Raw genomic sequence first — 13282 nt, 5'->3', positions numbered from 1 at the left:
CCTTATATAAATGAAACATAAAATATAAATAAAAATATAAATAAATTTCAATAATTAATAAAAAATATTTTGTATATTACTTAAATATATAAGCAGATAAAATTAAATATATATAAATATATAATAAAATAATAATCTCAGATCTTAAATCACTCAGATTTTAAATCATTTTCAAAAAAAACAGTATTTTTTATATTTATATACAACATAATAGTATTATTTTATTTTAATACATTTTAACCTATATTTGAACAAACTTAAATATTTAATATTTTGTAAATTTAAATATTTGTAAATTTAATTGTAAAAGAAATATATAAATAAGTATTAAATTATTTAAACAAATTTTTAATATAAATTTATTGTTTTATTATATATATTTATATATTTTATTTCAATAAAAAATAAGAAATATTTAAACATATTTATTACTAATAAATATATGGGACTAAAGTTTTCTCAAAATTTTATATTTATTATTAGTTATGTTAGCAAATTTTAATTGCTAATACTTTTAAAAACTATATAACTATTTAGTATTCAAATTATAAAACAATTATTAATATTTAATAAATTAATACGAATTTATAATAAATATTATATATATAAACAGGCAAATTTTGGTCAAAAATCTAAAACGAGTTTGTACTCTTTAAATTATACAAATTATATATATTTATATTTATGTGCAATTTATATGTATTTAAACATGCTAAAGTAGAAATCAAATAAACAATATTTACATTTATATAAATTTTCAAATTTAATTTAAACCTTTAATACATTATTTAAACAAAGACGAAGTCTATCACAAAAAATGAGTTCAAAATTGAATTTAGTATTTTAAAATTTTATTTCTTTAACAAAATCCCAAATTTTGTCTTTTCAAACGTTTATTACACATTTAATTAAATTAAAAAAAATTGTTACCCTTATTTCTATTAAAAATGCGTCTTTTCCGCAAAACAAATTCCCAAGAACACCAAATTCTTCCTCAATTCGAACGAAAAAATTCGAGTTCGAGCGAAAGTGAAAATGGTGGATTTTTAAAAATGACAAAATCCGAACTGGATTTGAGATATTGTCACAAAATGGACAACAGGATAAAAAATCCAGAAATCCAGAAATCAGGAGCCAACCAGAGGGATTTTGATGACCACAAGGATAATAAAAGAGGTGAAGTATATGTTAATTATATATATACTAGCTGATCCGGCAAACGTTGTTTTGTCATCAAAATATTTGCCGCTTTGCAGAAGTTCTTATAATATACGTGATATATTAAAAATAATGTTATATTTTTATTACACAAATTTCTTTACATTTCGATAATTAATTCCAACGCTTCATAGTGGTTTGTTTATTTTAATTTTATTTATGTCAAATAGTGACTTTTTTTATTCAATGTATAAATTAGATTTTAGTCTGAATCAACGCAGTACCATTATCTAAATATATAATTTTAAATATAAATATTAGATTTTTTACTTTTGCATTTAATTTAAAAATATTGAATGTCAATTTTATATATCCAATATGCACTAAATTTTTAAATGCCAAAATATCTCCTTCTTGGTCGAAATTTAATATAATATGATATAATTTATATCTATAATTTAATCGGCAATATTGCCTATAACATAACTTGGAATAATTAATTTATTTGTTTCTTATTGAAGTCGTTAAAAATTCTTTTTTTTGAACTATCAAAATTTTGTTTATGATTAATGTTAAATTCAATATGTCGCTTTTTTATCGTGATCTATAATGTTTTAATCACTTATCATATAAATTTTCGACTATAAATCGATATTTATTGTTAATATATATATATAATATATATATACAGTGGTGTTGTGCTAATATTTTTTTTGCCGGAACGCTAAAATTTAAAATCCGGTTCAAAAATTTGATATATTTCGATAAGAACTCACAAATCTAATATATTGACTTTTTATATAATTAACTCTGTTATACACAGCTAGTCTATACATTAAATTGTACAAGTATGAGGGAATCATTGAGTACATAATTTATATTCTTCAATGACATTAATCATATTTATTCTGGTGTTATTTGTATTCATTAATACCTACAGTTATTTATTATGATATAAAAGTACTCAAGATTGATTACAATACTTTATAAGACTTAACCTAATAATATGATAGATAACCTATTACCTATCATACTATATTATATTATTGTATATCATCGATAAATATCTATTATCTATCATACCGTGAGATACCTATACCGTCATTAACTTATTATATACCTACAGACCTTTTACTTCTTACTTTATATATTCACCTATACTATATAGGTTTACCTTACGCCCTATGTATTATCTCTACCTATCTATTGCCTATACCGGGAATTGAACCCGGGACCTCCGCGTGGAAGTCGCGCACCTTAACCATTACCCTATCGGGTGCCCCCACTAATAATATAATATGGGACGCACTGTTGTTTCCGCGGGTCATTTTCTAATTAATTAGATAATTAATACTGAGGTGCGCGCGACGACACGCGAAAAAAGACGGTTGATTGTAGCGTTACGGTGGTGTAGTGGATAAGGTCGTCGCGTGCCACGCGGCGGACCCGGGTTCGAATCTCGGTAGGGTTAATGTAGCGTGTAAGGAAAATTATAGGTAATAGGATATATAGTAGATATAGGTTAGGTGTATTCGGTATATACCTAATGTAGTACAATGTAGGGATTTGAGAGTATATAATGAAATATAGCGTACGGTACAGATGTAAGGCGTGTAGTATAGAATGCAACGTATAGGCACACGTAAGGCTATAAAAATACGTGAATAGGAACCTATGATGTAGATGTTAGCGTATAAGAAATGCGAATGAATGTAAGATTTAATTTACAAATATTATTTTTTCTATAAGAAGTTCATACACCTCAATTTGTTACTAAATTAAAAACGACTTTGATAAAACCAGTGGTTTTGTGCTAATATTTTTTTCCGGAACGCTAAAATTTAAAAACCGGTTTTTATGTTTTTCCAGTTCCATTCGAAAAGGAAAGAAACAAAAAATTATTACAAAACCCATTTTGTGCACATATATGTATGTTTATTACAATAATAACATTTAATAAAAATTAGTTGAATAATAACGTATAAAATTTACTTATTAAATCATTTTCTGTATGTAGCGATGTTTTTATATTTTTTCTTGCCGGAACGCGTTCCGCCCCAAAAATGATTTGCTGGAACGACGTTTATTACAATAATAAGAACATTTGATAAAAATTAGTTGAATAATAATTTATAAAATATACTTATTAAATCATTTTCTGTATGTAGCGATGTTTTTATATTTTTTCTTGCCGGAACGCGTTCCGGCTCAAAAATGATTTGCCGGAACGACGTTCCGGCGCGTTCCGGCTCGACAACACCACTGTATATATATATATATATATATATATATATATATATATGTATATATTGTCATATTTACCCCTTAGGTTTCACCTGGGGTCGAAAAATGGGTAAAAAGTTGGATATTTTACGAAGACCATCTGTTGACGTGGCTACACATGAGCAACAACGTGTTGAAACTCAAATTTTTAGGAAAAACCTTCGTGGAGATTTGGCAAAACATACAAGCCTAATGATAATGTTATTAATGTGAATAATAACACGTTGCACGGCAGCAAATATAACACTTTGAGGAACTCCATACATGGGTTCGAAGGATTTGATAAAAGTAAACAAATCGGTAAGTAGAAATAGACAGATATATATTTATATTTATATTTATATTTATACTAGCTGACCCGGCAAACGTTGTTTTGCTAAGTAAGGTATATTCTGAACAATTTATAGAGAATCAAAAATATTAATACTTTAAGTGTATAAAGATGTGTTGTTTGAATGCTGTATACAATGAGGTATTATAAAAACAATAAACCCCATTCGTTTGTCTATATATTTTGTCAATACAATCAAACTGCAAGTTTTATACACTTTCTATAGAAAACAATATGATATAATCCGATCCAAGTCTTTTTTGGTCTTTCGAATTATTGATTACGTTTCGAGTTTTCGAGATTTTTTTTTGGATTCTGGATTTTGTGTATAATTGTAAATAATACTACTGAACTTATAAAAAAATTCCAAATTTCTCCGAAGAAAGATAGAAAATGAATTAAGTATTTCTTCTTTGACCTGCTTTTTGAAAAGATTCAAGTAACATTCGATGAAGTAAAGTAAATTTAATAAAAAGTATATATGTAGAGCAGGGCGAAGCACAATGGTCCAATTTGACTTTGAGCAAATATTAATTATATTATAAAAACCAAACCAATTATATCACAACAAACAATACATTTCAGACGAACAATTATCTGACTACGTTCAGTAAAAGTTACTTCATCATTGTAGAAATGTGCTTTTTTATGTCTTTCAAAAATTTGTTATCGAGACCTTTTTACCCCATATGCGGGGTAACTTGTAACGGAGAGGTGGCAAAAGGTTTAAAGCCTTATTATAATTTTAAAGGTATTTTACAAAATAATAACCATTTTAAGTAATGCTGAAAAACTACCAACGGAAGAAAATACTTTTATTATGGATTTTCAAAGATTACTGTTTATCTTCCGATAGCAAAGTCATAAGAATCTAGCTTATAGCTGGTTATACATCTTTTTCCCTCTACTTTCAAATATTGTTGTAAAACAATGCTTAATTGTACTGGTTTTTGACACATCGGTGGTGGACCTTTTCAACCCCGGACCTTCATATATTACTATATATTCTTCAATAAATTCCGGAAATTTATAACTGGGAATATGTTATTCGGCAAAATGTCCCTTTGATCGATACCAAATTTAGGTTCTGAATTTAAATAACATATATAAATAATAATATAACTTAGAAAATGCTTTATAAATACCAATGAGTATATAATTATAGAAATGACATCTTTCAGAACACCGTGTTTGAGAAAAATATGCCAAAAAGTGCATTTTCATATTAACATTTCAAAAAAGTTGATGTTTTGAGTCTCTAGTAACACTTGCAATCCATTTACTAACGTTAAAACTACAAACAAATTTACTTACTACAATTTAATCATAATTAAATAATATTCACGTAAAGCATCATATTAAACGTAAATAAACATCATCTGTCAAAAACGTTTGACATTTGACGTATTAGCCACCGTCCATTGTTTTATTTAAATTAAGCTTCTATAAAAAATTTCAAATTAAAAATGTAAAGTTTCTACGCGATTTTGAAATAATATCTCACCTTTCCGGCAACCTACTGATTGCCACGAATTTTTCAAGACTAAGACTGGCCAAATCGGTTTAGCCGTTTTCGAGTTTTACCGAATCATTTGATCGAGAGCTCCATTTTTATATATATAAGATTTGACCCAACCAATAACATCATAAAATTTTTTTTGACCATCTATCTTTTACCTCAGGAGGTTCTGCAAGTTGTCTCCTCTATCCATCATCTGACAACCCTCAAAACAAAAGCACAATTGCTGAAGATATCAGAAGAATGTTCAGCAGAACTTCCAGTATGGGACTGCTGGTCACAAATACACAACCACAAAATTTCCAAGCAGACCAACAAATAAATTTAGAGGTAACTTGTAGGGTTTATACAAAAACCGACATTTCAGAAAACCGGTTTTCGAATTTTAATTTTACTAAAAAACCGGTTTTAACCGGTTTTCGAATTTTATATAGAAAATAAATTTTTGCTCGAATATTCTGTATTTATCCGAAAATTTAGTGTAATTTAGAGCAGTATTTGACTGAATTTATTTATTGTTCAATTTTATGGATAGTAAACAAAATTATTTTAAGTTTAATTAGTAGAACTAAAAATAATAGCTTATCTTGATTAAATAACTTTGAAAATAATTATTCGTTATTCATGCATCATTTTCATATATAAGAATGAAAATATTTTATCATAGTGAAAGGAAAGTTTCCGAATAAATAAAAATAATACATTTTTAAATAAAAAAATTCATTAAATAAAAATAAATAAAAAAATATTAGATACATGTTGATACATACTTGCTAATATCATTTTAGTTTTAAAAACAATTGAGCTAAACTCGGGTATAGCTGTTTCGAGCAATTTTAACTAATTAATTTTAAACATTCTAATTGTTTTTTGTTTAATAAAATATGATTTCAAAAAACTGAGAACGTCTATAGAATTGCTACTTAGACGTGTCTTTGTTTACTCACAAAATTTCCTGGAATAGAAAATACTCTCATACTTGCGACCAAATTATGCTTAATTATTTTAAAGCCTGATATAATAATTCTAAGTTTTTGGTTTTTTTATTTGTGGCTTCTAGGGTTTAAAACTCTTTTTTTTAAGTTTGAGTAGAGGAAGTTACTTCTTCAAGAAGAAGACACACTGAATTAAATTAATACATACACTGGTATAAAAATCTAAATTAATATATATAAAACCTTTCTGGGAACCATTGCAGACTGATAAGATATCAAATGCTATTGAATCGATATGATTTTGAGAATCAAAACGCTTTCATCTATCGTTTATATTTGGCTATATACTTGTCATTTTCCATTTATACAGTGAAAACCGACTTTTTTCACTAAAAAACGGTTTTCGAATTCCATAATTTTCGCCAAAAAACCGGTTTTTAAAACCGGTTTTTAAAAATCGACAAACCCTAGTAACTTGGTAAAACTTGGCAGTATAGTTTTACCAAGTTACTAGGGTTTATTGCAAGTGTTAAATATTTTTTTCTATTTGCAGCCTTCAAATCCTTTGTACAGATCCTTGTCGACATCCCAACTTACAGCTTCGTCTTATATCAGATGTGATGACCCTACAGATGGTGTCTTTTTTAACCAGAAAAAAGACCAGAAGAAGTCTGAGGGTAGTAAAATTTGTTTGCAAAGTTCTGAGGGCACAAATACCATCAGGAGGAAGTCTAAAGCCTCCAGTTGTGATGATTTGGCTGCTGGTGAAGGTATTTACCAGGCAAAAATCGTAGACAATCACCTGCAATGTCTTAAAAATATTTTCTATCCAGGTATTGAAGATACTTCTCACCAGCAACAAGTGCAATTTAAGCGTGCAAATTTTCCTTACGCCTTTTTGAGAAGTTCCAAATTATCAGCTTTACCTGAAGAAGGTGGTAAGGATATTATGAACAATGTTGAACCAAGTATTTATTAAAAATTTATCTTTTTTTAGATTGTAACCAGCAAATGTTATCACGAACAGGCAGAGATTCATCTTTATCCATAAGATCAGAAGCACCTTGTCTCAGGAACAAAAACTGGTACCCAGAACATGATCTAATTTTTGATCCAGTAATGTCCAACAGACGAAGGTAATTATAATGAGTATCATCTATTTTATCTTGCTGTTTTTTTTTAAGTAAAACTTTTTTAAGTACGACTAGGGACTAGGGAGTAAATCTGTGCTTGCATTTGTGAAAAAGTATGTTTAGCAATATATAGAAAACTCGGGACATTTTTTTGGTTTTTGTTAAATAACTCACAAATTTTATATGCAAGCACTTTTTTTAAGTTAGATAGGGTGCAACTAGATCAAATTTACTTCGTTTTCATTAAAACAGTTATATACACTCCGATATAAAGGATTTGAATTAAACGACTTTGAATTTGATATTTCATTATTTAGCAATAAATAAAAAAACTCGGAACATTTTTTTGGTCAATTCTTACACCTTGCAACTTGTCTTAAGGCTAAATGCCACTTTCAACTAGTTTATATTTCGATTTTAAAATATATTTATTATAACATAACATTATCTAGTATATTTTTATTATTATTATATTGTTACAAAACATAGTACGATTGTTACAAAACATAGTACGATTGTTACAAAACATAGTACGATTGTTGTACCAAATATAGTTTCAAATACCTGAATTACTAAAATTAATTTAATTTTAAATAAAATTAAGTTAATTTTCATTTCAAATTTAACGCCATTAATTTAAATGCTAAAAGCAGCACTAGATAATATTATAATATAATATTATCTAGTATATATTTGTTATTATCGTATCATTACAAAACATAATACGAGTGTAATTCCAAATCTAGTTTCAAATACCTGATTGCTGAAATTTGTTAATTTTTATTTCAAATTTAGCGCCATTAATTTGAATGCCAAAAGCAACACTAGATAATATTATAATATAATATTATCTAGTATATTTTTATTATTATTATATTATTACAAGACATAATACGAGTGTAATACCAAGTTCAGTTTCGAATATCCGATTACTAAAATTCGTTAAATTTCAATTCAAACTTAGTGCCATTAATTTGAATGCCAAAAGCAGCGCTAGATAATATTATAATATAATATTATCTAGTATATTTTTATTATTATTGTACTATTACAAAACATAATACGAGTGTAATACCAAATTTAGTTTCAATTACATTCGTTAATTTTCATTTCAAATTTAGCGCCATTAATTTGAACGTCAAAAGCAGCGCCCTCGCGTCTGAGTGGAGGACGCTTTAACTATTCATTCTGAATGTAAAAATCGAGAGGGAAAAATGGCCGAAATGTCGTTATAGATTTTAAGGTTACGTGATATTAAAAATCTTGATTTTATAAAAAATGTGTGGATTAGAAGAATATTTTATGTCGTCTTTAGTTAATAATTATAGTGAGAATAACAAAACAAGTGAAAAATCTGTGCTGTGTAAAAAATGTAAGATTATTGAAATAATTTGTGTTGTTCGTGGTTGCTATATATTTTTGAGGTTATGAAAATGAAAGTTATTTTTATTGGCAAGACAGTTATTAAAGCTGTTCAAACAATGAGACTGTATTCCCAGCGAAAAAGCAGAAAAAAAAACAAGCAGGCAATGAGTGTATGTCAATTTTAATTACACAAAGTTCTTCAAACACAATTATTACATGGTGAGTGAAGTTGCGAAAACAATATTTGTTTAGGCGTTGTTTTACATAATCCACTGTGTGAACGAATATTATAGAATTTATTAATCAGCAATTACTTCATTTCTCTCTAATGAAGGTCCAAGTCCTAAATTCTAATTACAATGACAAACCGATCATGTCGTATTTGAAGTATGACTTTAATTACATCATCGTATTATCAATATATAATTTATAATTCATTATTATATAAATATGTATAATGGTTGACATTACTAAATGTCTGCATCACGAGTGTTACCATATGCATTTATTTTACAAAAAAGTTTTACTTCAATCGCACTCTTTTTTTATCAGATCATCAGCAGTATCTTTGGACCAAAGTTTTGCTGCAGCTTCATTGTTTGCTAATGGTAATAATTTAAATCAATCAAGACGACGTTGTTCTATTGCTGAATTGGGTATCAGTCATCCAAGAACCACAGACCAAGATGTTTTACGTCCAAGAAGATTTTCCACAGATTTGGTTTTGGACAATAAGAAAGCATTTGTTAGAACTTGGGGACGAGGTAAGTTGATACATCTGTGTGTTTTGTTCATGGTTTTTATGTGTCTTTTATTTTTTTAGGTAGAACTGATGTCTCCAGCAACGAATCAGGATACGACAGCGATGGTGGAGGTGGCGGGTTGAAGATTCTTGTTAATTCTAATAATTCCAATGCTGGTGTGTCGAATAAGGCAAGTCGGGTGCAGGATTTGGATGCTGATAGTGGTGTCAACGAAGGATCGGTAAGTTTGTACTTGCATTTATCATATCACATTCAAAGTCCAACTTTTATATTGGAGTGTATATAACTGTTTTAATGAAAATGTAGTAAATTTTATCTAGTTTTACCCTATGTAACTTAAAAAGGGTGCTTGCATATAAAATTTGTGAGTTATTTGACAAAAACCAAAAAAATGACCCGAGTTTTCTACATATTTATTGCTAAATAATAAAATATCAAATTCATAGTCGTTTTATTCAAAACTTTTATATCGGAGTGTATATAACTGTTTTAATGGAAATGTAGTAAATTTTATCTAGTATATAAAATTTGTGAGCAAAAACCAAAAATCTTCAAAATTAGAATTAAATACAGAAATGTACCATCATAAACTAAAATATACTTGATACGGAACCCTACAATTTTTTTAGCTAGAAATTTGAATTGGGCTCATCAAGACCTTTTCAATGAATACCCACATGCCCATATTTGACGTGACAGATACAGAAATATACTTGGTACGGAACCCTGCAATTGTTTGAGCTAGAAATTTGAATTGGGCTCATCAAGACCTTTTCAACGAGTACCCACATGCCCATATTTGACATGACAGATACAGAAATATACTATCATAAACTAAAATATACTTGGTACGGAACCCTATTATTTTTTGAACTAGAAATTTGAATTGGGCTCATCAAGACCTTTTAAATGAGTACCCACATGCCCATATTTGACGTGACAGATACAGAAATATACTATCATAAACTAAAATATACTTGGTACGGAACCCTACATTTTTTTTAGCTAGAAATTTGAATAGGGCTCATCAAGACCTTTTAAATGAGTACCCACATGCCCATATTTGACGTGACAGATACAGAAATATACTATCATAAACTAAAATATACTTGGTACGGAACCCTATGTTTTTTTGAACTTGAAATCAAGACTTTTCAAATGAGTACCCACATGCCTATAATTGACGTACCAACGTTTTGGTCTATTTTGGCCCACTGTACTATATAAAGTTCAGCAAATAGTTTATGTACTTATTTATTACAACTCTTGTAACTTTAAAACTATTTGTCCAATGAAAATGTAATATTTGACAAATTTACTACCAGCAATTTTCCCTAAAGCACCATGCCATATACCACTAGTTTTACATTTTTAACTTCCCGTAGGGTAAGTTATAGTAATCGCAAAAAAATCGAAAATGAAAATTTTTATGTTTTTACGTTTCAGAGGTTTCTGAATATTTTGGCATACCTTAGAAAAAATGGATGTATGTGTGTACAAATTTTCGTCGACGATTTTGAGAACACGGATCAACGGATTTGAATAATTCAAAAAACATTAGATTCGTATTGATAAGGAAACGTGCTGATTACTTTTTGGCGAAGGCAGGTTTAGCCGTTCCGAAGATACGGGGCAAAAAGTGCCGAAAACGGTAATTCAGTTTTTAAGAGAACGGAGCGTCGGATTTGAATAATTCAAAAAACATTCTACTTTTATTGACAAGATGAAGATTTGATCAAATTTTTATAAGGGCAGGTTTAGCGGTTTCGGAGATATAACGAAAAAAGTAAAAAAAATGCCATTTGGCGGTCAAAAATGATCATTAGACATATGCCCATCAAATTATCAGATATTTTATAGAGATTTTAACAATAAGTATAAATTTTGTCTACATTCCTATGGGTTCCGTACCAATGCTTATGCGTTAGACAGCGACGCGGCGCTTACGCGCTTTATATTTTGTCTCTATGCATTTAAAGCAGTACGATTGCTTTGAAAAAAAGTTCAGATCTTCCAACATATGTCAAAATAAAGAAAACATTTTTTTTTCAAAAAAAAAAATTTAATTAATTTTTTTTTTTCAATTTTTTTTTTTACAAAAAAGGTAATTTTTTGTCAAATTTATAGTTTCTCAAAAATCTTATTTTTTCGAAGTAATTTTTTTTCAAAAATGTTAATCAGCAATTTGCCTTAAGGCACGATGCCCTAAGGCAGAATTCCACTTACAGCTAGTTATTTTTTACTTGCAGGCTTGTTCTGATGGCAGTTCTTTGCACGATTCAGAATCCTCTCTGGGAACTACTGTTGGTGAAGTTTTGGACTTTGAGAGCAGGATAACAAGTATTAAGGTAACTACAACAACTGGATAACTAAATAAACCCATACAAATCCATTGACCTTGTTTTATTTTTTTTTTCAGGATAAACGCACCAGGTTTCGTAGGATCATGTTGCAAAAACAATCTGCTAACCAACCATTGGGCATCAGACTTATCAGGATGAACGAGCAGGAACCAAGATACATTATTTCCAAAATTGAACAAGGCTTAGTTGACAGGTACATGGTAAATGATTTAATTCAACCTTCATATTCTTTACCTTTGTGTGTATTTTTCATCAGGGATGGTAGACTCGAGTGGGTGATGAAATTATTTCAGTAAACCAGCAAAATCTTCACGGTCTTCAAAATTTTGATAAAGCCACAGAAATCTTGGCAACACATTCAGGACCTCCTCATTTTTTGGTGGAGCTGATAATTGCACACGAGGAACAACTGTTGGTACAGAGTTGTAAGCCTAAAGTTGAAGCAAAGTGTGGAGATTTGATTGATCTACATGATAATGGGAATGAACCAGGATCTTGGCAGGTGGATGATGGGAAAACTTTGGCACCAGTCAGGATTTGAACCAGCCAGATCCAATTGATACCAAAAAAGTAGCATCAGGAAATAAGGAAAATGATCTGATGCACTTTAGTGATGACTTTGCTGGTTCTTTAACAGGACCAAGGACTATTAAGAAATTTAAATGCAATGACAACTTGTCTATTTTGGAACCAAAAAATATCTTGGACATGCCTGAATGTACAGAAGATTTTTTGCAAATAAATGTGGAAGAGTTTCAGCATATTTATCCAAATATTATAGTGCACCAAGGATCTTCTAGCAAAAAAACTGGAGTAAACTACAAAACTTGCAGACAACCTTGATGAAAAATCTGGAACTATGTCTATCAGTAGTGACCAAAGTTTCTTTCAAAATCTGCCCGATGCATCAGAAAATTCTGCAGATAACACGACCAAACACAACTCTTGTGCATTTTTGGCAAGCACACCAGAAAAACCTGGTCTGTCTAGAGATAGGGACAAAAGACACCAGTTTTTGGTGGATTTACTTGAACAGGCCGACACAAATCTTGGACCAAATGCCCTGGACCAAAATAAAGACACAAGGAAGCCAGAATTTTGTGCAAATCAAGACACTGTGGACTTTGACACCAATTTACTGGATCCACCACCTAAGACCAAGACCGAGACATCAATTAGCAGTGATCCAGATTTGTCAACTCCAAATTTTTCCTACAAACCTGTATACAGCTCATCAAGTGAACTTCTGGCCAAGAATATCCTATTTTGTGGAAACAAAAACAAGGAATCTCTGGCAAATGATATAAAAGTTCTAGACACCAGTGACCAATATGAGGATGAAGTCTTTGAGGTAAGTTTTAGATTCCTTTATGGTACCCATCCACTAGGCAACCAGGCAACCGAGCAATTTATGACAAAATCACCAATAAA

At 29.4% G+C, this 13282-nt stretch overlaps 1 protein-coding gene across 1 annotated transcript; it reads left to right on the top strand.

Moving 5' to 3' along the window:
- Positions 1-947: 947 nt before the first annotated feature.
- LOC113367923 lies at positions 948-12695 on the top strand. The gene is made up of 11 exons (XM_026609495.1): positions 948-1181; positions 3594-3741; positions 5455-5621; positions 6780-6996; positions 7060-7161; positions 7224-7362; positions 9277-9488; positions 9548-9708; positions 11738-11836; positions 11908-12044; positions 12108-12695. The coding sequence occupies exons 1-11, from the start codon at positions 948-950 to the stop codon at positions 12145-12147; spliced, it is 1656 nt and encodes a 551-aa protein (XP_026465280.1). The 3' UTR covers positions 12148-12695.
- Positions 12696-13282: the final 587 nt, after the last annotated feature.

The sequence above is a fragment of the Ctenocephalides felis genome, unplaced genomic scaffold (genome assembly GCF_003426905.1).
Source record: "Ctenocephalides felis isolate EL2017-DRISC unplaced genomic scaffold, ASM342690v1 CF-g0.4_SCAFFOLD_01170, whole genome shotgun sequence".
Classification (NCBI taxonomy): Eukaryota; Metazoa; Arthropoda; class Insecta; order Siphonaptera; family Pulicidae; genus Ctenocephalides; species Ctenocephalides felis.
The sequence above is the reverse complement of the archived record's forward strand: the minus strand, read 5'-3'. Positions and strand labels throughout refer to the sequence as shown.

What these genes read in the sequence shown, in the direction of transcription:
- LOC113367923 (XM_026609495.1), top strand. Translation starts at nt 948, where the DNA reads ATGCGTCTTTTCCGCAAAACAAATTCCCAAGAACACCAAATTCTTCCT. An exon ending in TGATAAAAGTAAACAAATCG is followed by an intron (nt 3,742 to 5,454) that starts GTAAGTAGAAAT and finishes CTTTTACCTCAG; the next exon opens with GAGGTTCTGCAAGTTGTCTC. An exon ending in GAACAAGGCTTAGTTGACAG is followed by an intron (nt 12,045 to 12,107) that starts GTACATGGTAAA and finishes ATTTTTCATCAG; the next exon opens with GGATGGTAGACTCGAGTGGG.